The sequence below is a fragment of the Eumetopias jubatus genome, unplaced genomic scaffold, assembly GCF_037043125.1.
Source record: "Eumetopias jubatus isolate StellerSeaLion01/CBP00866 unplaced genomic scaffold, mEumJub1_p1.0 scaffold_2, whole genome shotgun sequence".
In the NCBI taxonomy this organism is placed as follows: Eukaryota; Metazoa; Chordata; class Mammalia; order Carnivora; family Otariidae; genus Eumetopias; species Eumetopias jubatus.
Genome location: NW_028274808.1, coordinates 76,254,289 through 76,279,097, shown reverse-complemented (window position 1 = coordinate 76,279,097; position 24,809 = coordinate 76,254,289). Strand labels below are relative to the sequence as shown.

Here is a 24,809-nt window from a genome sequence, read left to right as displayed (position 1 = left end):
GTTGGGTGCTGTTGATTCCCAGCATCTCTGTGAAGAGTCCCAGGCTCCCAAGTAACCAGATTCCTGATTAGCAATTTAATGAAAGGGTGGCCATGGAAAAAATGAGAGATTTAAAGAATTATTTCATAATGAAACACACTACTCTAACACACTATCATTCTGAATTTAACTCAAGCTATCCAAATTTTTTTTTGACATTATACAGCTATGCTAAGAACCATAAACAAAATATGGTTCTTCCTGAATGAGACTCTTAACATAGGATGTCCAAGGCAAGCAGAGACTTTACAGCTAGTAACACTACTCTTGTAGTATGGCTTAATGGCTAAGAGCATGGGCTCAGAGCCAGTTGACCTATGTTCAAATCTTGGCTCTACCATTAACTGGCTTTGTGACCCTCAACAAATTCCTTAACCTTCCCATGTCTTATTCTCCTCATTTGCATAACAGATTGTAACAGTATTTACTTCACAGGGTTGGTGTGAGGAATAAATGAGTTATTTATTACACATAAAGCATTTTGAACAATATCTGGCTCATAGTAAGTACTCAATACATCAGCCACTGTTCTTATTATTTTAAAGTCAAAGAACACCTCTGGGTTTTAACAATTAAAATTTCATCAGTTTAAATGAAAATGAGTATACTACATCTTTCTTATCTGTCTATACCCTTCCCTTAGGAGGATTAGAAAATCCTAAATGGCTTAAGGTGGAAACAGTTTCCGGCACAATGATGGAAATGTAGAACAACATCAAATTATTAATTGCTGTCCTTGTTAAAAGCCACTATCATATAATTGTTTAATAAAAAGTGAAAACAGTTGTTCTCCTTATTTTTATGTTTTGCACTTTATCAGGCTAACCTGACCAAAGTAGAGAGAGCACATCAGCTCCGTGTTCAAGTGTGGGAAATGGACAAATGTTTAAAGTCAAGAGATGAAAAAAAAAATTCAAAGAGAACAAAATTAATACCTCAATGATCTTGATTATTGATTAAAAACTTCTAACCAGTGACTGTTAAATGGGCCATGATAATTAGGTTTACAAAAGGGGAAAGTGAGGGGGAAAACCATCCATCCTAATGAGGAATTCCCTTCCATTGCACTTTAAATTTTAGTCTGTGGGCAAGGTAGCTATACCAAGTTATGAACTATAATATGTCAGAGCTACTCCCATCAGTATAGCCCACTGGGTCAGGTTTTTCAGTTTCTGTTTGGTCACGTCAGAGAGCAGGTTACAATCCCTGTCTGCCCTACTTCCTCTTTCTACATTTCTTCTAATAACGAAACCCTGCTTTAAAGACCTAGGTTTCACTCTGGCCTACTTATCTAAAGCCTTCTTTGCATCAAGGGGCAATTCCACATTCGTCTCATCATCTTTTTCTAAGGAATAATGGATCTTTTATATACTTTACGACAAATCTTTTGACTAGAAACATTTTTACAAAAGCTACAATTACCATGTATTTCCTGTATAGAGGGTGTCCTGGTTTGGGGCGAGGGGGCAGCACCGGATCTTGAGTTTTAAAGACTTGACTCTTGGCTTTTGAGAGTCCAGATGCCAAGTTACTTTGCTTTTTCTGAAGATCCATGTCAGAAGAAGACCGATTAAAAGGCAGTTTTTTATTGGATGCTCTGGTTGCAGAAAGTTTGGGGGGAGGTGGTCTCTCAGGGGCTCCCTTGGGAGGAGGTTGTCGAGCTGGTATAACTTTTCCATTTACAGGTCTGAAAGTCAACGTGGTAGCTGTGAGTCCATGTTTGATCAATATTAGGGCCCTGTTTTATTCTTTATCACACACACACACACACACACACACACACACACACACACACACACACACACAGCTTTCCGCTGGTGTAATATAATTTACTAAAACATGCAGGGTATGCTATTTTTGAGCAAATGACTGCTGCATTAAACATTATTAGAGGAAATGTCATGATGCTCCAGCTTCCTCTTATCTTGCACTAGAGATTCATTAGTTTCAGACAAACAAGGCTTTACTATCATGAGCTCTCTAAGGCCCCGTTTACTCTGAAACACACCATGACGACTTCAGGAGACTAAGCACTTTCTACCAAGAAAGTCTCAGATGAGAAGCTAATAATAAGTTATTAGGTATATCCAATGGGGTCTTATATGTAATTAGAAAAGGAACATCAAACTCCCCCAATATTCATGTTATAGGAATTATTATTAAAACCCTAATTTAGATTAATATAAAGAAAGCTAATTCTGAAAATGGGGTAGAACTATTATTTTGAAAGCCGTCCCTCAATCCCTATGATAAAAATAATTTCCAACATAGTAATACCTTCCGATAGCATCATAGCTTTTTGTTCAAAGAGCCCTGGAACTCAGTAGGGCAGGTAACCTCTGAGCTCACAAAGCCTGTCTCCCTTTAGAGGTACTTCCAAAATCCAGGCTGGTTTCTCATAACAGGGAGTGTGCGTGTGTATGTGTGCATATACACATTCCAGAAATGGAGTTGCTTTAGGTTCAGAAAGGAGTGTCATTCACTGAAGAAAAGTAATAAAGATCCATGTTTGTGCTCTGTGAGTTGTTGGATTGTGTGAAAAGGAAGAAGGGGCAGAGATTCCTACAACCTGCCATGGGAAGCAGACTAGAGGCTAGTGGTCTGGATGAATCTGTGAGTTCAATGCTTCTCCAAAATATCTAAGACCCAAACACTCAGTTCTGTTTAGTTTGTTTTGTTTTTAAAGATTTTACTTATTAGGGCGCCTGGGTGGCTCAGTTGTTAAGCGTCTGTCTTCGGCTCAGGTCATGATCCCGGGGTCCTGGGATCGAGTCCCACATCGGGCTCCCTGCTCGGCGGGAAGCCTGCTTCTCCCTCTCCTTCTCCCCCTGCTTGTGTTCCCTCTCTCGCTGTGTCTCTCTTTGTCAAATAAATAAATAAATAACCTTTAGAAAAAAAAAAAAGATTTTACTTATTAGAGAGAGAGAGGGAGAGAGAGAGAGACTGAGCCTCATGCGGGGCTTGATCCCAGGACCTCAAGATCATGACCTGAACCGAAGGCAGATACTTAACCAACTGAACCACCCAGGCGCCCCAATACTCAGTTTTGATGATAGAAAAGAGAGTCCAGTCTCTGAATCATTAGTTTTTATCTAATTTACCCTTTTTTTAAAAGTTTATTTTTTTAGTAGTCTCTGCACTCAATGTGGGGCTCAAACTCACGACCCTGAGGTCAAAAGCCGCATGCTCTTCTGACTGAGCCAGCCAGGCAGCGTTTTACTTTTTTAAAAGTTTTCCCACACTTCACTTACCTTGGTGGCAACCTTGGGGGTCCTCGCACAGAACCTCCTGTTTGACCCGTGTGATCAGATTCCTACAATTACCAGAGAATGCTCTTTAGTTAAGGTTAATCTGAAACAGGAGCTTGTCAAGAGGAATTATGGACAACTTTTTGGCTATATCTCTACGGGGAAATGTAGCTGAGTTACAGAAAGTAGCTTAAGAGTTTTTTGTCTTAAGCAATATTAACTCATTACTTCTTCCTACCTAAGTTTTCAAGTCCTAATGTAAGTAAAACCAGAGAGGAGAACAGGGGGTCTGCTGCTGTGGACCGTAGCCTACCCGAGGGTACCACGTGGTTATGCACCCAGCAGATTCACAAGGTATGAAGGATGCTGCTAAAATCATACCCAGTAGCAATTTAAGCACGCACTGTGGGGAATTAAAAAAAATATGTGGCCTTTATTTATCCCATGACAACACATAAGATATGCACTGCTCCTCAGTTTAAACATATAGTAAGTGAGGTGGTGATTAGTTTGTTTTGCTTCCCAAACAGGCAGATCTCTCATCACCAGGTGGCTTATACTTTGTGCGGTGGCTTTTGAACTAGGAGGAGGCAGAACATAAAAGGAGCTTAAAGGATGGCCTGAAAGGAAGGTATGTGAAGAGGATTAGAAAAAGGTCCAAGAAAGCAGAAAAGGCAAAGGAGAACTCAAAAAAGAACAGATAGGCAGAGCAGGAGTCTATGAGCCTAACAGCAGAAGGGAAAAATTGGAAGTATAGAGAACAACAGGAAGATTTCTTTAGGGTAAAGGATCCAAACTGTGCTGTTTCAAAGGGTTCTTCAAACATGGTGTAGCCCAAGGATTGGGAAATGAGTATAATACATAGGAAAAAATGCTAGCCCTTTAAAATTACACTGCCTTTTTTTGTAAGGAAGACTGAACTGTCGCTTGGGGTTCTCTGGGCTAATTTAGACTGTTTTCCTCCTTCTCACCTTATGAATGAGTTAAAACTCACTTCCATGGTGCTTTAATTCAAACTGAATATTAACTTTTCCTTAAATACCGAATGATTAATTGCCAGTAACTGCGATCATTTAAGTATGTTTCAAAATCCCATTTTTAAAAACAAATTAAGCTTGTCCTTAAAACTTGGTGTCACTAATGAGTTCAGTTAATGTAGTGAGGCGAGTCACCAGTGCATAAACCCTGCAATATTCCATAGTCTAATCCACGCCTTCTAAATACACTGCTGCCCATATTCCCCCCTCACTGACAAATACTGCTATGATTTTGAAAAAAACTCACTCACATCTTTGGCCATCTTTAAGATTAACAAACAAAGAAAAACAATCTAGCAGATAGGCAAGAACTCTTACTGGTTTTCTCAAAATTACAGTTGTTAGATAACTTAATAATTAAGGGCAAATTAAAAAAATAAAGATGTAGAAATTTAACAAAGTTATAGGTGATGTACTTTAATAACTACACACCAGAGAATCCTAATCTTGTGTCAAATACTAGCTGTAGTTTTCTCTCAGTGGTGTTATTTTTATGCAGGATCTTAAGCATCTTTTTAGTTTCTCAAGTTTTCTAAATGAGAAAATTTTAATTCAGGAAAAAAAAGAGGGGGGCGGTGGAGCCCTCCCACCGCCCAGGAATGTCAGGGCCGCTGTAGAAGGCACTGCTGTGTCCCGCACACGTAAATACTGAGAAGAGAGGACTGGCTCCTGAGGAGGCCACTATCTGCCTAAGTCCAGCTTTATGCCCGGGTTCTGCCAACAGTCTTTGAAAGATTACTGATTAGGGATTTCCTCCTCTTTAATATTCTACACCTAACTGGAGCCTCTCTGCATCTGCTTTTTGCAGTTTTTCTTTAGCTCTGACATCTCTGAACTTTGGCTTTTGATGTGTTTGGATAGGCATTTTAGTTCTTGGCGAAGTTGGTCTTTCTGCATGTACTGTCCCCTGCAGGTGCCATCTTTTTGTTCATCTGCTTTGGAATGGCTTCTTACACTCCAACTTCAAAATAATTCCCCAGGTTTTTGCTGAACTTCAAAGACAGGAGGTATTCTTGTCTGTTGGAATTACTGAGCAGCCTCCACAAATGTTCCTTCTCTTCTTTCCCCAGGAACTGGTACCACTTCTTAGGTCCTGAGTTCAATGGCCAGCATCGAATTCCTTATACATACCAGGTGGTATTTCCTGACTCTCCTCCTGCACTGGTTGGCAGCCTCCTTGAGAGAAGATCTGGAAGCCCCAAGTTCCCACGGTGAGAACAGGAGACACGGAAGCATCTGCTCCTGTTCCAGGGGCTCCTAATGTTCCTTGCCCTAGAGTCCCTTGTGAGATTTTGTAACACAGTCATCTTGTCCTACGATGGAAAGTTCCCTGGCTCTCAAGGCAGGAGAAATAGTAGAGTTTTCATCCTGTGTGTCTCATCAGAAGACACAGTTGGCAAAGACCAAGCCTATCCTCATGGGTAATTACACTGGTGAAACAGTCTTCCTAGAGACCCTCCCCGATACCTGAAAGCTTTATGGTCTCTGGTCTACTGTTCATTCAGTAATTGTAATTCTCAAAGAAAAGGAATTTCTCAGGCATAGATTTGACTTCCTGGCCCTAGAAATCTGTATGTGTGACTTTAGCCAACTCATTTCACTTGTGGTCTGTTTCTTATCTCCTCTTGCTCTATTTTAGACTCAGTATGTCTCTATAGTACAGCACAGAATGCTTTGGCCCTCCTTCATAAACAGTGTACGACAGGATTTTCCTGTTCCTGTGAGGTACAATTATGATGATAGTACCCTTCCAAATGGTTTAGTTTATTCTAACTTCCTTTTCTTGGTTTTCTAAAATGTGGGAGTTGCTTTGTGGTCTGCTTAACACCAAATGTAATAATACCTAATATGTTAATAGAGCTTTATGGTTTACAAAAGCCCATTACATGACTTCATGAACGATATATATGCCTGCTCATCACCCTCTCACTCTCCTTTACAACCCTTTAGAGTAGAAGCCAGTAACCTTCTCAAGTAAATTTTCCTCCGCGGAAATTTGGAATTTTCTCCTGTTCAACAACAGTATTGTAGGGACCCAATCATCCCCTTTTGGGCTTTCTTGGCCCAGTTTTAATAAAAATTTATTACCAAGTACTTTGAAAATGCAAATGATCACTAAATTTTAGCTCAGCCTACAGGAAAATCTCATTACCTTGATATTGGCTAATTTAATTTAATGTCTCCTTCAAAGAAATATCTTTTCACTAGATGGTTAGATGGGTTTGCATGTATAATAAGCATAGTTAATGCACAGTGTAAAACTATTAAGAAATTTGAACTGAAAATTTGGTTCAAAGACATTAAGAATTCGTTCCTTTGAAAAATTTTTAATTTTGCTTTAAAATTTTTATTGAATAATTAATATATAATATTGTCTTAGTTTCAGGTATACAACATAATGATTTAGTATTTATATACATTATAAAATGGGCACTACAGTAGGTCCAATTACCATGTGTCGCCAAACTTGTTACACTATTATTGACCATATTCCCAATGCTGCATACTACACCCCCATATCTTATTTATTTTATAACTGGAAGATTGTACCTCTTAATCCTCTTCCACCTATTTCATCCATCCCATGCCCCCACCCTGCCCTCTCCCTTCTGGCAACCATCATCATTTGTTCTCTGTACCTATGAGTCTATTTCTATTTTGTTGTTTGTTTTGCTTTTTAGATCCCCCATATAAGTGAAGTCATACAATACACTTGTCTTTCGCTGCCTGACTTATGTCACTTAGCTTAACACCTTCTAGGTTCATCCATGTTGTCATAAATGGCAAGATTTCATCTTTTTTTGTGGCTGAGTAATATTTCATTGTACATATATAGCACATCTTCTTTACCCATTCATCTACTGATCGACACTTAGATTGCTTCCTTATCTTGGCTACTACAAACAATGCTGTGATGAATACAGGGGTGTATACATCTTTTTGAATTAGTGTTTTCACTTTTTTTTAAGTAAGTACCTAGAAGTGAAATTGCTGGCTCATATGGTAGTTCTGTTCCTAAATTTCTGAGGAACCTCTACACTGTTCTCCCACAGTGGCTGCACAAATTTACATGCCCACCAACAGTGCAAGAGTGTTATCTTTTCCCCACATCCTTGACAACACTTGTTAAGGAACTTGTCTCTTTTGAAACAAACCTTAAAAGATAATCTAGCATATAGGAATTACAAACAGTATGGGGAAATGGTACTGAGGTTGGAAATATATATATATATATATTTAAAACTTGTTGACTACCATTGTTAACAAGTCCACGGTGAAGTGCTATTTTTTAATCAAAAAAAATAATTTTTCCTTAAATTTCAGATGAACAAATTCTCATGGTAATTATCTTAAAATTTTGTCACTAGGAGGGGAGGGGGGTGGAGGGATGGATTAGCCTGGTGATGGGTATTAAAGAGGGCACATTCTGCGTGGAGCACTGGGTGTTATGCATAAACAATGAATCATGGAACACATCAAAAACTAATGATGTAATGTATGGTGATTAACATAACAATAAAAAATTTTTAAAAATTACGTCACTAGTTGGGTATTTTAAATAAAAACTGATGACTAAGTCTACTTCCACAAATATTAAAGGTTTTTAGAGATTTTCAGTAACTTCCTCATTATTAGTGCCATTTAAGGCAATGTCATTATATCAGTATAGGACAAATTATTTTATGATGAAGTACAATGAACTGGCCTAATTCTTTTGTTCTACAGGAACTTAAAAAAGATTGAACATCACATTAAATAAGTACGTGGGACTTAGAACTGGTTTGCAATAAAGGTCTTTATGTGACCAACAGTAAAACAATTCAGACATCATAAATTTAAAATTAGCACATAGCTTGGTCTTCGATCTAAGACAATTTATAAGGACCACTTACCAAGTTTCTAGTTCTGTCAACAGAACTGAGTTTTCCAGATACCGTACTGTAAGTGTTTCCAATAGGTTTTTCAGTAGGGAGAGGAGGTGGGCTTTGTGGATCCTCATGTAAACCTGGAAAAACAGCAGTAATTCATCAATAATTTCTGGCCTTTGGGGATTCTCAAAGATGAAATGATTCCAGCTTGGTTCCTCAGGAAAAAGGCTATCACAAGAGATCCACACAAAGAATGGACAGCTAAGTAAATGAGAAAGAGCTAGGAAACCTCAGAAAACTGATGCGTTAGGATACATCAGTTAGTTTCACTGAATGTTGTATAGAGTAAAAGTAATACTAAATAAATACAACAGCAGCTAGCATTTTTGAGAACCTTCAACGCACCAGGCACTAAGTTAAGGCATTTTGTTTATATACATTTCTCCAACTGATGTCTATGTGCTAGATCTGCACAGTTCACTAACCAGTCGTCACATGTGGTGATTTAAACTTAAATCTTAAACAAAATTAAAAACTCAGTTCCTCGGCTGCACAAGCTACATTTCAAGTGCTCAGCAGCCACATTTGGCTAGCGGTTACCATAATGGACAGCACCGTTATGGAACATTTCCATCTTTGCAGAAAGTCCTATTGGACAGCACTATGATGGATAATAACTTACCTATATTACAGATGAAGAAGCCAAAGCTGAGAAGAAAATGAATAAGCTATTCAAGGTCTTAATGCTAGTAATTGTCAGATCCAGAGTTCTGAACCCTAGAGCCTGTGCTCACTATACTACGGCATGGTGCTTCCTAATAAGCTGCGTATCCGGACTTCCTCCACCCAAATAATTAAATGTGTTTTCTAATTCATTAGTTCCAAATAACGGACTTAACTGCCTTCATTTTAACAAACAGTATCTTTACATCCAAAACTCAGTGATAGTATACCCCACTAACATATTTTATTCTTTTAAAGATTTTATTATTTATTTGAGACCGAGAGAAAGAGAGAGAAAAACAGCATGAGAGGGGAGAGGGTCAGAGGGAGAAGCAGGCTCCTCGCTGAGCAGGGAGCCGGATGCGGGACTCGATCCTGGGACTCGGGATCATGACCTGAGCCGAAAGCAGTCGCTTAACCAACTGGGCCACCCAGGCGCCCTCCTCCCCCCAACATATCTTAAAAAGAAGAAAGAGATCGGATTTCATTAGTGACAGCTAATTAAAATCTATATGCAAAAACACTTGGAGAGAGGAGGACTATAAGATACCAAAGGAAGAGGGCGCCTGGGTGGCTCAGTTGGTTAAGCGACTGCCTTCAGCTCAGGTCATGATCCTGGAGTCCCGGGATCGAGTCCCGCATCGGGCTCCCTGCTCGGCGGGGAGTCTGCTTCTCCCTCTGACCCTCTTCCCTCTCGTGCTCTCTATCTCTCATTCTCTCTCAAATAAATAAATAAAATCTCAAAAAACAAAAAAAGATACTAAAGGAGGTGAAAGCCACCTTTTACACAGATTTAGACACTTAAAGGAGATGGGATTTTTTTTTCATTCTTTCAAAGGAACACTCTCTGCTCTCATTTCACATGAAACACCTATAAACCAGAGGATGATTTGTCAGGTTCCTATATTACCTACAAGCAGGAAAACACTCTCTAAAGGAGGAAAATACCCAGACCAGCTGCTAGGAAAACAACGATATAGAGACAGGCAAGCATTCTTAGCAAGAGGCAGAGCTGCTCTGGAACGAAGACACACAAGAACATTTCAACTCAGTTGCCATCTTGAAGACTCTCACTCTGGTACAGTTTTCTTTTCTTTTCTTTTCTTTTAAAGATTTTATTTATTTGAGAGAGCGAGCGTGCGCGCACATGAGAGGGGGGAGTGGGAGAGGGAGAAGCAGATTTCCTGCTGAGCAGGGAGCCCGATGCGGGCCTCGATCCCAGGACCCTGGGATCATGACCTGAGCCAAGGCAGACGCTTAACGAATGAGCCACCCAGGAGCCCCCAGTTTTTGTATTCTTATAAGGAAATGATATATCACTTAGGATACTGCACTGCTGTGACAAACAAGGGTACAAAGTAGTAATAATATGAAAGTAAAGAGAAAATACCTTACTGGCAGGATGGGACATAGGGACTATCAATTATGAGCGTGTGGGATAGGTGGAGATTTCCAATTTCAAAGCATGTGGTCAGTGGAGGTCTCAATGAGAAAAGTGGCATTTGAGCTAAGACTTGAAGGAATGGTAAAGGAGGGAGCCACGCACCTATCTGTGAAAAGGACATCCTAGTCAGAAGAAACAAGTCTCAAGGGGAAAGAACTGACAGGCTCACAGAAGACGAAGGAGTTTTGCACCACAAAGCTATTCCTTTCTTCACCTGACTGTTCCAAGTTCTTCCAACACCGAGGAACTTTTTCCTCCTCCACAGCATGTATGAATTGCTTAATAACTGTAATAATACAGTGCTAGGGACTGGTTTTTGATATAAATAGAAATAATGCTCTAGAAACTGACATTTCAGTTCTTCCACATACAGCAGTTAGAACCCAACTTTCTAACAGTTCCCAGAACTCTGTCAAAATAATAAATAAAGGTGCTTCCTCAATATATCCTTTACAGGATTCCAGGACTATTAATCCAATTTATAAGTATGCACACAAGAATAAACATTAGCAGGCCTGAGGCTGCTTATGCTTAGAAAGGCCTGCTTCAAGGGTGGGTCCTTGCTGGCATCTGGGAAATTGGGACTTTGGGAAGGTTCCCACCATCCCCAGAGCTCATAAAATGAAAGAATTTGGTTTATGCTAAATATCTGCTTTCCTTCTGGGAATCTGAAATTTTGGAACGTGCCAAAATTCCAAGAGGTGCCTATGTGACCAATCCCTAATAAAAACCCTGGGTATTGAGTGTCTAATGAGCTTCGTTGGTTGACAACATTTCACCTGTGTTGTCACAACTGGTTCCTGGGGGAGTTAAGTATAGCTTTTGTGATTCCCTGGGAGAGAACACCTAGAAGCCTGTGCCAGGATTCCTTCTGACTTTGCCCGATGCACCGTTTCCTATTGCTGATTTTGTTTTGTATACTTCTGCTGTAATAAATCACAGCTGTGAACATAACTAAATGCTAAGTCCTGCCAGTCCTCCTAGGGATCATCAAACCCAGGGGTCTTGGGGACCCTGATACAACAGGAGAATAAATTTAAAAGTAAAAATTTTATTACTTAAAACCTACATGAGCTTCGGGCAATATTTATTATCATCATATTTCACTATGCCTGTTAAAATCCAGAATACATTTTAACAAGGTAACAGCAAGCAGGCAAACAACCCAATGAACTATCATCTGTGATACTTATACAGCCCACTGTGTCAAAAGAAATATACCACCAGTTCTTTAATATACCATATAACCTCCTAAGAAGCGAGAACCCACCAGAATTTGGTACCCTTGACTTTTTCTCCTCCTCATTCTTCATAGTAACTCAGTTTAATCTTCTCACCATGTGGCTTAGAGCCATCAGTTAATAACAAAACACTCAAAAGACCAAAACCAGTATGATCGCTCTGGGTAGTTCTTTATATAATAACCAAACCCCTGAACGAAAGGGGTTTCATGGCATTCCAAGGTATGACTGCAAAATAACCTGGGGATGCTATAGACAGGTGAAGGACTGGGACACGTGATCTGCTAATAGGAGGAACAGAGTGAGAGGTTCTCCTGTTACATAAAGGCAAGGATGCATCTGGACTATGCAAAGGCACTGAATGAAATGAAATGATAGCAGAAGCTCATGGCGAAAGCTGTGCTGTCACTCCGAGCAATGCTAGGAATGGATTTGGAACCCACCATACAAGCATGTGTGTGCACACGCACACACAGATTTACACATACCTTTTAACAATCTTCAGGGTCTAAAATAAATGGGACTGGCCCTCTTGGCTTCTGTCTTACAATAATATCAGATTTCTTTGCAGTCCTTATAAAAGCTCATACAAAATTTCATTTATTGTACCATTAAAAAAATCAAGTCAGGAAATAATATCAAAATGGAGTGTTACACTGATTTTAAAAAATTTTATACATTGTTAACGTTTTTATAACTCTTGGTTACTGCTCTTCACACAATTCATACATACTTATACTTAGATTATGCTGTATCCAGACAGACACAACTTTATTTGCTATCAGTTTCACTCAGAGTTGACATCTGAACGACGTAGGGGTTAGAGGTGCTGACACCCTGGTGCAGCCAAAAATCCACATGTAACTTCTGACTCTCCCAAAACTTAACTACTAAGAAAACCATAAAGATAATACATTTATAGTACCGAACTGTAAAAAAAATCTGTGTATAAGTGGACCCACACAGTTCATACCTGTGTTGTTCAAGGGTCAACTGTACTTTCCCACCATCTTTACCCGAAACACTAACCAGATACTACAACTGTTCTAAGTTTCAGTCTCCCTCTATTCTCTCTACCTAGAGACAGTGGTATAGACAAACGAAATCCACATTTACTGTACCAATTGTCTAAAGAACTGTGAAAAAAGAACTTTTTTTTTTTAAAGATTTTATTTATTTATTTGACAGAGAGAGACACAGCGAGAGACGGAACACAAGCAGGGGGAGTGGGAGAGGGAGAAGCAAGCTTCCTGCCGAGCAGGGAGCCCAATGCGGGGCTCGATCCCAGGACCCTGGGATCATGACCTGAGCCGAAGGCAGACGCTTAACGACTGAGCTACCCAGGAGCCCCAAGAACTTGTTTTTTATAACTCCTTTGACTATAAATAATAACAAATGGCCAATCACACGTAATTTCAAAAGCAGACATTGACAAATAAATATATATTTCTCCCAGGCTCTTGGAAAAGCAAAGAAAGAAGGCTGATTAATGCTTACATTTTCCTGGTTTGGCTGGAATTCGAATCACAGTGGGCTTCCTGGTGGGTGCTGGTTGAACTGCTCTTTCTTTTGTTGGTTCTGTTTTTATGGGGAGCTGAAAGGGATCTAATGAAAAACACAGTTTATTTTGCATGTCTTAGTTAACATGGACTCAAACAAAAAACCTCATTCATAATTAAAGAGTCATATTTTCATGCCCCAGGGAAAACTATTCATGGATAAACAAAATCTCAGTTTGCAGAGACAAAAACAAAGTCGGAGCTCATGAAAGGAAATAACTTGGTGCTCTGTAAATAATTCATGTGGCTTTTCTTCCTCTCTGATGAGAGATATCCAGGACAATCTAGAATTACGTAGAAGCTATCTTTCATGGGAGTACAATCATTTCATAAGTGTCGCCTGAATATGAGGGGCAATTGAAACGAGGAGCCAATTTCCCCCCTGTTGTGAGGCCTCACAGATCCCCCAGAAAAGGTCTTTTCTCCCCCACACTCCTGTGCCTGGCCCAGAAAACTGATCCATAAGGCTCACCAAGAGCCCCCATCCTACCCAGCACCGTGCCTGAGCGTCAGTCGTTTAGTAAAACCACACTTAAGTTAACATGAAAATGGAAAGTGTTTTATCCTAGAAATGAAAGAAGACATCTTCCTTCAAATATTTAATTTAGGGGCAAGGACACCGGCTTGGCATTTCTCCATCTTAACGGATTCATTTAAAATTGACAATATATGCTCAGAGAAAGTATTTTTAAACAAAGACATAAATACCAAACTTGTTTTTTTACTGAAAGAAATAGTCTTTTCTTTTTCTTTAATGTAAATATTCTTTTCAGTATTTTGGGAAATGGTCATTTTCCCAAAGATGAGAAATCTAAAAATAAATAGATTAGCAAAAATAAAATAAACGCTGTATAATGGATACTCTATGCAGCACACAGGCTCTCTGGAGGCCTCCTTTGCCCTTAATTCTATAAGAGGCAGAATGAGTATATGCTGTAATTCTGCACCTGTTCTACAGACTCTTCACTATAGGGAGATACTCCCTGTAAAAACAACACACACACACCATAGCTCCTGTGATGAACAGCATTCATATTCTGCCGATTATGAGCTGTAGTTTGAGAAGCACCTTTCGCTGACTAGCTATTTTCAGGACACACGAAGAGCTGAGCTAAGGATAAGAAAGCCATTCAGCCCCCTGCTACCTGACCTTCCCTCCCCCCCCAGCTCCCAGGCAACCCTACCATTATCCATGCCACCAAAGGCATCATCACCCACTCACGAGCCATTTGCTCACATGTGTATGTCTACCATGTGCCAGGAACAGTGCTGGGAGGGGGGAGATAACCATAGTCAAGTACGATCCCATTTTATTATCTACCACCTAGGAATGGCCCTCAGGTGGCGTGCCAGGTAAAACAATTATTACTAGACTACTGAGAAAAAAAAGTATATTAGATGACTCTTTTATGGAAACCTGTCTATTAGCTCATAAGGGAGGCAAGTCTTGTCTAAGTTCAAAAAACCAACTCAGGATTATCAAAACAGTATCAAACTTGAAAAAAAGGTTCTTGTAATACTATAACCTTCTTCCACTGTAACCTATGTCCTCACAAAACACAAAGTTCCTTCTTTTAGAGCTAACTAAATGTTAAAATTCTGTATTTTGTTATAGCATTTCTTACTTCAAAAGTAGTATTTATTGTAAAAATGGGAAACGTTAAGAAATCCATGCTGGAAAGTCTCCTGTAATCCCATCCCTCCGGTAATAATGAAAATTTGGTGTATCTGCCTACATATTTTTTATGCTACTACATGTATTATTACGTAGATATTTTGATAAACAAGAAAAACAGGATTTTATATCCTGCCTTATAATTTGCTTTTTCACTTTTGTTCACTCAAAATTGATTGGATGTCTGCTACAAATCAAATACTACTCTAGGTGCTGGGAATACTTCAGTGAACAAAGCAAAGGACCCTGCTCTCACGGTACATACATTCCAGGAGGGAGATGGAGATAATAAACAGTAAATATAATAGTAAGTAGCTCATCTGGTATATCACGTGAGAAGTACTACTGAAAAAGGAAAAAGTAAAGCATGGTGAGAGACTTCTAGGTGTGGGGAGAATGGAAGGTTGCAGCATAAAACAAGAGTGCAGGGGTGACGGAGGGGAGCTCTCCACGGCCATCTTTCCAACAGCTGGATTTTACACGTTCTAATAGTTCTTCCAACTTGAAAAATATGCACCTGGTCTCTGGGAAGCAGCAGTGCCAATGGATAAAAAGGGGTATGCACACTTGTATTAAAGCCCATTACTGCAAATATTACCTGCCTGTGAACTCCCTGAATCATCTATTCTGAATGATACTAGCTAAAGTGAATTTGAGGACTTTATGTAATCCCGGCACGGCACGCATTTTATTCAAACACAGAAACACAGTATCTTTCTTTTGTGTTTATCTTTCCTTTCTATTCTTCTCTCTCTCCTACTGCCTTACCCACCTACTTCCAAGGACCCAACTTCCTTCCCCCCAGCTGAGGCAGAGACTGGACTGTCCTCCCTCCCCCCCAATCTTGGCTGTCGCATCCCATTCCTTCGGGGCTCTGTTTTCTGTCGGGAAAAGGACCAAAAATTCAAGAAAAGGATTAAGGCTGGTGACTGTTCACCGTGTTCTACCTTACAAGTGGCATTTCTGCTTTAATAGCTGCTTCTGCTACCTATAATCTTTTGGTTATTAGTATAGGCTTTTAGTTGATGTTTTTCTGGGTGGTTGTGGAGGGGGAAGAAAATCTTGAGCATGGGATGACTTCAATTATTTCCCAACTCATATTATATTCTGAGCCAGAATGCCACCTACACTCTCTCACATTCCAGGAGGGAGGGCATGAATAAGGGGGGCCGGGAAAGGAGAAAAGACACCAATCGATGCCTTGAGGGGCCAAGCACAGGAGCATCCAAATTATCCTTGCTGTTGGAGGACTGGCCTCAAGACACCTGCTCCAAATCCTGCACACTGTGCAAACCTCACCTACTGCATGGAAGGGTCCAGTAATTATTATTTTTAAACCTAAAGGATTTAAATTGAAGTGGTATAGATACAATTTATGTAACAAAGTATTCAGAGTGTCTTAGTTACCCACTCTTTCTCGGTCTTTATTTTTAATATCATTAGCTACTCTTTAATAACTGGTACTCAGATCGTGTAAAATTATTCTACTACACATGTCTCTGGGGAAAAAAATGTTCTTTCTCAATACAGTGAAGCAAGGAAAGTTCTAGTGTTCTAGTACGGCGGGCTGTTTGGCAGGAGTGGGTCTATTTAATGACCTTCCTCAGCTGTGCTCACTGAGTTAGTGAGCTCAGCATCTGCCTCTCTGCCTGCGTGCCGTCCGGGGCTCTAATCCAGACGAGGTGTGCGGATTAGTGGGGAGGACACAGAGCATCACTTCAAAAAGAAGGTGGAACCGGAGGCCTGTTTTTTCATCTTGATGATGGTGTGCAAATCTCTTTAGCTACACAATATGAAGTTTATTCTTTATGTCTGTTCATGAGCAAGGTATTTTTTCTCACAGAAGTGGGCAACATACAAAGCAAGAATAGCATCTCATGTTTGGGAACTCCAGGCACTGCCACGCAGGAATCTGGGTCACTGGTACTATGAAACTATTCCAAGTTCATAAGCTTTGACCGAGTAGTCTCACTTCTCGAAATTTATTCTTCAGAAATAAGAACACTAGCAGAAATGGCAATGTTTATGAGAGTGTTTACTACAGCATTTTCTGTAGAAGAAAAAGAAATCCAAAAAATTAAAAGTAATGTCCATGGAGAGGGGAAATGTTGAATCAACTGTGATACACTCACACTAATTAGACAGGTACCAGGAAACAAGGAGTTAACTCCTTGACTTAGACCGACTGGACCAAAAAGAAGTCCATAAATCTCCCTGTTAAATAAAACAACAACAACAACAACAACAACAAGGGTATAGTATAATAAAAATATTTGTAAAAAGTAGGAAAACATACATGTATGTTTGTAAGCTTTGGTTTGAAATGTTCAAAGGCATGGAAGGCTACATACAACACTGTTCACACTGGTTACTCTTGAGGATGTGGATGGACTAGAGGGAGATAATTTTTTTTCTTTTACCAAATGTTTGTATTGTTTAACTTGTTACAGCAAACGTGTTACTTTGTAACTGAAAAAATCCAATAAAATAGATTCAACCACAAGAAGAAAAGTTAACAAGATGAAGCTGAGAAATAACTCCCCTGCCAAGCAAACCAAACCAAAAACCACTTAAAAATAAGGGGGGGGGGGAAGTTTAGTCCTTTTAGTTGCTTTTTAAAAGCAATAATGGTCATAAAATTTTCCATAAGGTAACTAGAAAAATAACTCTTTTTTGATTCTATTTAATAGGATTTAATGCACATATGTTTTTGAATGTCTTATTTACACGTATGTAATTCAAAATAATTAGCTTTTATTTATAATCTTGAATAAGAGCAATTTAGAAAAATCATATGCTATTATTTTTAAAATTCCTACTCATCACAAAGACTGAGGATCAGTGTGATCTCTCTCTGTGGCAAGATGACAAGAGCTATTTTTCACCCTAATTCTACTTACGGTTAGCAATTTCAAAACCAGGTTCCCCATCCTCTCCTGCCAAACCAGTTCCCTCATAAAGAAAACCTGTTACTGGCTTTTTATACATCTTTCCAAAGATACCACGTACGTGTGTGCATTTGTGTGTTAACATAAACAGTAGCTAAAGTATCATGAATACTAACTATACCTTGCGTTTTTCACCTAATAATATCTCGGGGATTGGTCCATAGTAGGAAGTAATAGGGGGTGTGCCTCCTTTTTAATTAGCACACAATCGTCCACTGTGCAGATGTCCCATTATTTATTTAAGCAGTCCACTGGAGGTTATTGCAATATTCTGTAGGAGAAGTCCTTCATTTAGGGTCCAAGAATGGGCCCTTGAAGCTCTGGAAATGGTGCACACATGAGCTAAAGGGCTGTTTTAAAGAGAGGTAAAAGATTCGCAGGATAATCAGATTCTCAGAGTTCTGTGATTGCCAGAAGGGGTTAAGAACCACAGTGCCAGGGGCGCCTGGGTGGCTCAGTCGTAAGCCTCTACCTTTGGCTCAGGTCATGATCCCGGGGTCCTGGGATCGAGCCCTACATCGGGCTCCCTGCTCCGCGGGGGGCCTGCTTCTCCCTCTCCCACTCCCCCTGCTTGTGTTCCCTCTTTCGCTGTGTCTCTCTGTGTCAAATAAATGAATAAAATCTTAAAAAAAAGAACCACAGTGCCATGACTCTCTCACAGAGTTTGGTCTTGTTTCTACAGATAAAACGCAAAGCATCTCAAAAAAAACAAAAAACAAAAAAAATCTCCTATTCAAATCTAAGGAACATCCATGGCATTTTTCTCTACCTTTATTTGCCGTAGTTATTCTGCCCTCTTTCTAGCCCCTCACACCAAACCAATGATTCCACACCTGCTGCCAAACAAGCAGCCCCTTTTACACCTCCGTCCACATGGTCTTCATTACTGGGCTGAGAAAAACACTGATGGTAATGTAGTTTTCTGCCCATTACCTGTCTCTCATAATATGCTTGTCATCATAATTAGTTTCACCAGCCTTGGCTTGCTTTTCTGTCATTTCTTTCCCTTGAGTTCTGTTAACAGCAGAAATTGGCTGCTAAACTATTATTCTGGTCTGTGTAATGGGGCTGACAGCAGAGGCATTCTGCCTTTTTTTTTTTTTTTGACAACTGGGTATGATTTGTAAAGGTGTAAAGAGGAATTGCTAATACTTCTCAGCTCCATTTACATTAACCTGGAAGGCATTCTACCCAAGAAATGAATCCAATATTAAATTGCTTGTTTTATGAGTTTTCCTTTAATAATTTTTCTAATCTTTACAATGTTTTCACAGCTTCAGTATTTTCTGATCTCTATTTCCTGAGATTAATATGGAAACTTCATTTTATGAAAACTGCTTTATTAGATTTTCTTTCTTTTTGAGGGAAGGAAAAGGAGGGAAGACATATTTGTGAGTTCCTCTCCTTTCTCTCGTGTCCCTCTCTGTTTCTGACTAGTGCCAGGATTTAATCATCTTACTTAATCATAAGGTTTCACAAAGAGACCATGATCCTTTATTTACAAAGGCAATGCTATTGATACACCATCAAAAAGTCACAAAGCCCCAAATCAATAAACAAACAAAAATCTCTCTACATGCTGAGGAATTCAGAGGTGATCCTAAAGGCCTCTGGAGGACATCAAGCAGGGCAGCAACAAGGTCCAACGTACACTCTAGAAACATCCCTTGGGTAGCCATAATATGGAGGATGATGGGTTTGAGGCAGAAGTCGGGGCTCAATTTAGGAACCCCTGCAGTAACCTGGCAAAAGGCCTAACGTGGGGCAGTACAGGGGCACAGAAATGAAAGGAGGACTCAAGAACTACTTAGAAGGTTAAACCAGCAGGAGTTGGTACCTAATTGCATGTGAAGGGCAAGAAGTAACAATAATTACTACTTAATGAGCACTTACCATGTTTCAGACAATGGGACAGGGCCTTCCTGCATAATCACATTAATCCTCGTACTGCCTCCATGAGTAGTATTATTACCATGTTTTATAGATGAGGAAATTGAGGCACAGTGGGGTAAATTGCCCAAAGTCACATAGCAATTAAGTGGTCGGCAGGCCTGTCTACCTCCAAGTCTAAACAGCCAGCCACGGTGTGACATGTAGAAGACTCGGAGGTGATCGCCAGGATTCTCTAAGGAAGGCTGGGTATATGGTGGCGTCATTAAGTGAGGTGCAGAAAACAGGAAGAGGAGCAGGTTTAGAAAGATGACAAAGTAAGCATTCAGTGTAATTCCACAGTCGAGAGCAATGGTTAAAAGTCTGGTAGGGCAAGTAAATTACACATTTTGCTAAGAGACTGCCTACATAATTAAATATCATGCAACGAGGTGGTAGAAATCAAGGAACAGAAAAGGCTGAGTATGAGGCCTGAGACTATATTCATGTTGAATGTATACTGTTGACCTTCTTTTGGAAGATGACTATAATTATCTGTTTGATGACAGGGAATAAATTCTCAGCAGTTACTAACCAAGTTGCCATCTCCATAGAATCCAGCAGTTTCTACAAAAGGCGGTGTTTCTTTGGCTTGTGCTGCTTCCACCCCTTAACAGCTTGCTGTTGTTAGATTTACCACCCCTATCCCACCCAGAACCTTGTTAACACCAAAAAGGTTTAAATTTAAAAAATGACGTAACAAAGACTTGAAGTGTTACCTGGCTTAAGAATTCATTCAAATGTCGGGTAGCAAGGTAATAGAACGAAAAATACACTAGACCTAGAATAAAAAGATGACGTCTGAATCATGCCTTGGAAGCTGTTAGCGTTACGACACTGGGCAAGCTACCCATTGATTTCTCTGTCTCATTTTCTTCTGCAAGCTGAGGCCAACAATACTTTGCAGAGGATTACTCTAAGTATTAAATTAAATGATGTAGGTCTGGGTATCTAGCAGAAGGTTTGGAACACTGCAGAAGCTCAGTATACTCTAACGTCTGTCCTTCTACCCCTTATAGACAAGAGGTATGCTGTACATGTTGTATGCATGATAAATATTTAATAAACATGTTTGTTATCATTTAAAATACACCTGTGCTGTGCAGAATTTGGTTTCGAATCACAGAGCTTATCCCATTTTGATGCATGTTGAACATTTATAAGATGACAGCTAACCTTTTGAAAATACTATTAGGCTTATATGTTCACAAATGCTACCCAAATAAGTAAACAGCAGTAAAAGGAATCATCAATGACAAGTAAAACAGCTCACTTTGACAAATCAAAGATAAGCTTTACTATCATACCCTCCATCTGAACAGTGTGAGGAAAGAAAACATACTTTCTGAATTTCCTCTTGAGAAATTTAATTGTCCTGATCCTGGCAGGAAATGTACAGCTATTGTATTTTGTTTACAAAACTTTGTATTCCCCAGGGAAGATGTTCTGTGAAGATGAGCGAAAAAACTTTTGCTACATGTGGCTGGGTCCTCATTCCTGGCTTTGCTCTCACCGGAGTCCTCCCTGGGGCTGGCGCCTCGCTTGGCACTCCCAGTGAGGCCGGCTCAATCTGAGGAGCCCTTCGGGGCCACTGTGTGACTTAGCATCTATGAGAGGCTTCCCTTGCATTCCCCTGATGCTTGACTCTCCACCTGCCAGAATTAGGAAGCCAGCCTCACACCTAGTTTAGTCGCTAGACCCAGTCTGCTTATTTCTGGCTCGTGCAGTCGTTATCAATACATGTCTCCATCTTTCTCTGTCTCCATTTCCCCCATTCCAGATTTTCCTGTCCCTCTCTGTCTCTATCTCCTACCCAGCTCCCTGTTTCTTAATCTGTGTTTCTGTCTTATACACACACAGGCATGTGCATACACACACAGGCACGCCCCTCCAGCAATGATGTCGTAGAAATGAAAACAGCAAGTGCCATTCAAGACGCCCTCTGATGAGTTTACACTCCCTTCCACTTCTCCTTTTTACTCACCCAGAACCATCTCTGAACCAAGAGATTCTTCAACCAGGTTCCCAGCTGGTGTGGGTAAAACATCATCATCAAAACTGATGAGGTCAATGTCCCCTGGAGGCTTGCTTTGCAGAGCTGGAGCTGGGGAGATGGCCGGGGGTCCTTCTCCCAGTGACCTGAATGCTTTGGCCTGTGACGCCACTGAGAGTCGGGGAGGAGCAGTGACTGGTTTCGGCAGAGCTGTAGAGTTGGGGTTTTCTAAGGAAACCGATTTCTTCGGCAACAGAGGCCGAGGAGCAGGAGTTGGGACTTTCTTCCCACCGTCAGGGCTCTCAGCCACGGGCCCTCCTCCCAGAATCTCATGATTAACACTTCGTGTAAGGCCAGCATTTGGTTTCTTTGGCAATTCAGGTTTGGTTGCTGGGATGCTCCCTACTTGCAGTGGAGAGTGCGGGGTAAGCCCTTCCCTAGGGGCCACCTTGAGTCTGTTTTCAGTCCAGGAGTCCCACTCTCCAGAAGCTCTGCTGGCAGCCGGCTTGGGAGCCACTGAGGGTTTCCCTGAGGGAACAGCAGGCCTGGGGGGAAGTGTGCGGGGAGCAATTTCCGGTTTCGCCGGCGGTCCCGAGGTTTCTTTATTAGCCTGACCCTCAAATGCTTTGATTCTTGAAACAACACTATTTTGGCTCCGTTCTGTGTTCATAATGTTCATCATTGCCTGACTCTCCAAGTCGTTGGTACTGTCCAACAAAGACTGAGGCTGGCTCAGCGAAGACTCCTTCTCTGTGGCCGTGGGGCTGGTTTTCTGGTGATTTGGCTCTTTAATGTGAGTGTCTCTGGCTACTGGTCTGAGGTTGGCTTTTGATCTTGGTCTTGGCACTGGACATCTTGCAGCACTGGAGTTCTCTGGACAATTCTGTTCTTCTGAAGTATCAAAGACGATTAAAGGTGCCACATGTGTTGGAAGATCACTGGCTGCCACCGCCGGGGAAGGCTGGAGAGGCTTGAGAGGAGCCTGTAGTGCTGACAAGACCAAAACCCACAGACAGAAGTTGCAACATTGTAATTTAAAAGAAAAAAAATACAAGATACACAGACTGTTTAAATATACACATGGAATATCAAGAGATCTTGGTTTCCTTAATTAGTAAAAAGTAATTCCAAAAATCAATGGGGAAATGTTTACACTCCACTTCTCACAGGAGTGTTCAAGTTGTATTTATTCATAAGAGAAATATTCATTACATAATATTTTTAAAACACCATTAAATTCTCGATTCCCAGGAGACTTATCGCATGAACCCTTTCCCTCTTGTCAGAATTCCAACATTGCTTGCTTTACTTCTCCAAAGTAACTTACTTTCATCTCTGTTCTTTGAAAACAATGCCTTCTAAAAGCCTAATATTACACTCTGTCAAGTTTAAGTTGCTAAATATAACCTCCTTCTCAATGGGAATAAAGGGGATCGATCAGCAGTAATACAACCATGAGTTAAAAGGATGATTTTTTTGCGATATGAACTGGGGTGAGCCCCCGAGATTGGGGATGCGGCTCATGAGAATGATCTATTGTAATAATCACAGCAAACCAAAATAAAGGAAGCACACAGTGATCGCTTCTCGGCCTTTTGGCTAAGATCAAGTGTAGGAAGCACGTAGTGATCACACTGACTGGGAAGAAGAGCTCGATGCATTATGCACAAGTCACAAATTATTTTAAAGCCAGAAGCCTACTGATTACTTCCCTAGAACTAGGTCAGAATTAGGGAGGACAAATTACTTGCACTACTCTGAGGCAGATGGTTGTCTATTTCTTCTGTAAAGTCAGTCTGAGTTGCAGACGTAATTGTGTGCCTTGGAGTGGCAGCAGCATTATTATTATTCGTAGTATTAACTTGAACTTGGTTGATTTCTTTTATGACTTGTTCATAAGATGGTGGGAGCTGCAAAATAAAAGAATGAAGATTTTAGACCGCTATGGACAAAAGCCAAAGTATTAACAGTCTCACTCTTATCTTTGAACGCACTTTTAAAAATAAAATGCAAAGAGATAATGTAATACTTATTTACCTCGGCAGGAACCAGCTCACTGGGCCTCCAAGGGCCGGCTGCCGAAGAAGGGGGAAATCCCAGTCCCGGGGGTGGGGCTCCTGGAAACCATGAGGCCGGCCTCAGGGGCTCAGCTGCCACAATGGTGATCTCTGGGCGCCTAGCACACAAGACCTCAGTGAGGGTTTGCAGGTTGTTAACAAGCTACCGTCTATCCGCAAACGTTCAAAGAGTCATGAAAACAACCAATGCCCCCGAAAAGTTACATAAGAACCGCCATAGTCCTAGAAATGACCTGTCTGGCCTGAGCTATCAAGGGAGCAAACGAGAGTCATCTTCCTGGACTCTGGGGCTCAAAGTTAGAGATGTACCTTGAGCACACTCAGTTCTGCCTTGGTGGGTAAGGATAAGGGCTAAGTAAGACCCACACCATCTCTTCATTCCAGGGTTCTGCTATCCCGCCTATAACACATAATATTTTTAAAACACCATTAAATTCTCTTCATTTAGGGCGCCTGGGTGGCTCAGTCGTTAAGCGTCTGCCTTCGGCTCAGGTCATGGTCCCAGGGTCCTGGGATCGAGCCCCACATCGGGCTCCCTGCTCCGCGGGAAGCCTGCTTCTCCCTCTCCCACTCACCCTGCTTGTGTGCCCTCTCTCGCTGTGTCTCTCTGTGTCAAATAAATAAATAAAATCTTTAAAAAAAAATTCTCTTCATTTAATGAAGAGAATTTATAATAATATACGTATGGCAGAAAGTACACTGGTCAAATAGAATTGTTTTGTTTTCTGTCGTTATAAATGATATACTTTGACATGATACCATAGAAGAGGACCATCCCTTTCCTCCTCACCCAGCTCTGCCCCAATTCAAAATCATCTCTAAGTGTTTAGAGTTTGCATGTTCACTTCTAGACCCTGCTATGTGTGTCTGTGCTCCTGGTCAGTGTGGTATATGAATTTGATAATTAATCTGTAATACTGAGGAACCCCAGGGATTCAGGCATGGCTCCTTTCTTCATTTTCTTAATCTGATTCTACATTCTCGTGTTTAAACTTTATATTTAACCTCATTTCCTAACAAACACCA

The 24,809-nt window shown here is 40.6% G+C and overlaps 1 protein-coding gene and 1 pseudogene across 1 annotated transcript in view; one reads left to right on the top strand and one right to left on the bottom strand.

Moving 5' to 3' along the window:
* Positions 1-24,809, bottom strand: part of SH3D19 (SH3 domain containing 19) — a 53,544-nt gene that overhangs the window by 19,903 nt on the left and 8,832 nt on the right. The window contains exons 4-10 of the mRNA XM_088021329.1: positions 23,743-23,881; positions 23,453-23,615; positions 21,697-22,695; positions 13,099-13,206; positions 8,218-8,330; positions 3,291-3,352; positions 1,462-1,726 (exon numbers count right to left, since the gene is read on the bottom strand). Coding sequence (XP_087877455.1) covers positions 1,462-1,726; positions 3,291-3,352; positions 8,218-8,330; positions 13,099-13,206; positions 21,697-22,695; positions 23,453-23,615; positions 23,743-23,881 — 1,849 coding nt within the window. The remainder of the gene's footprint in view (positions 1-1,461; positions 1,727-3,290; positions 3,353-8,217; positions 8,331-13,098; positions 13,207-21,696; positions 22,696-23,452; positions 23,616-23,742; positions 23,882-24,809) is intronic.
* LOC114225608 (U2 spliceosomal RNA) lies at positions 23,285-23,488 on the top strand (annotated as a pseudogene).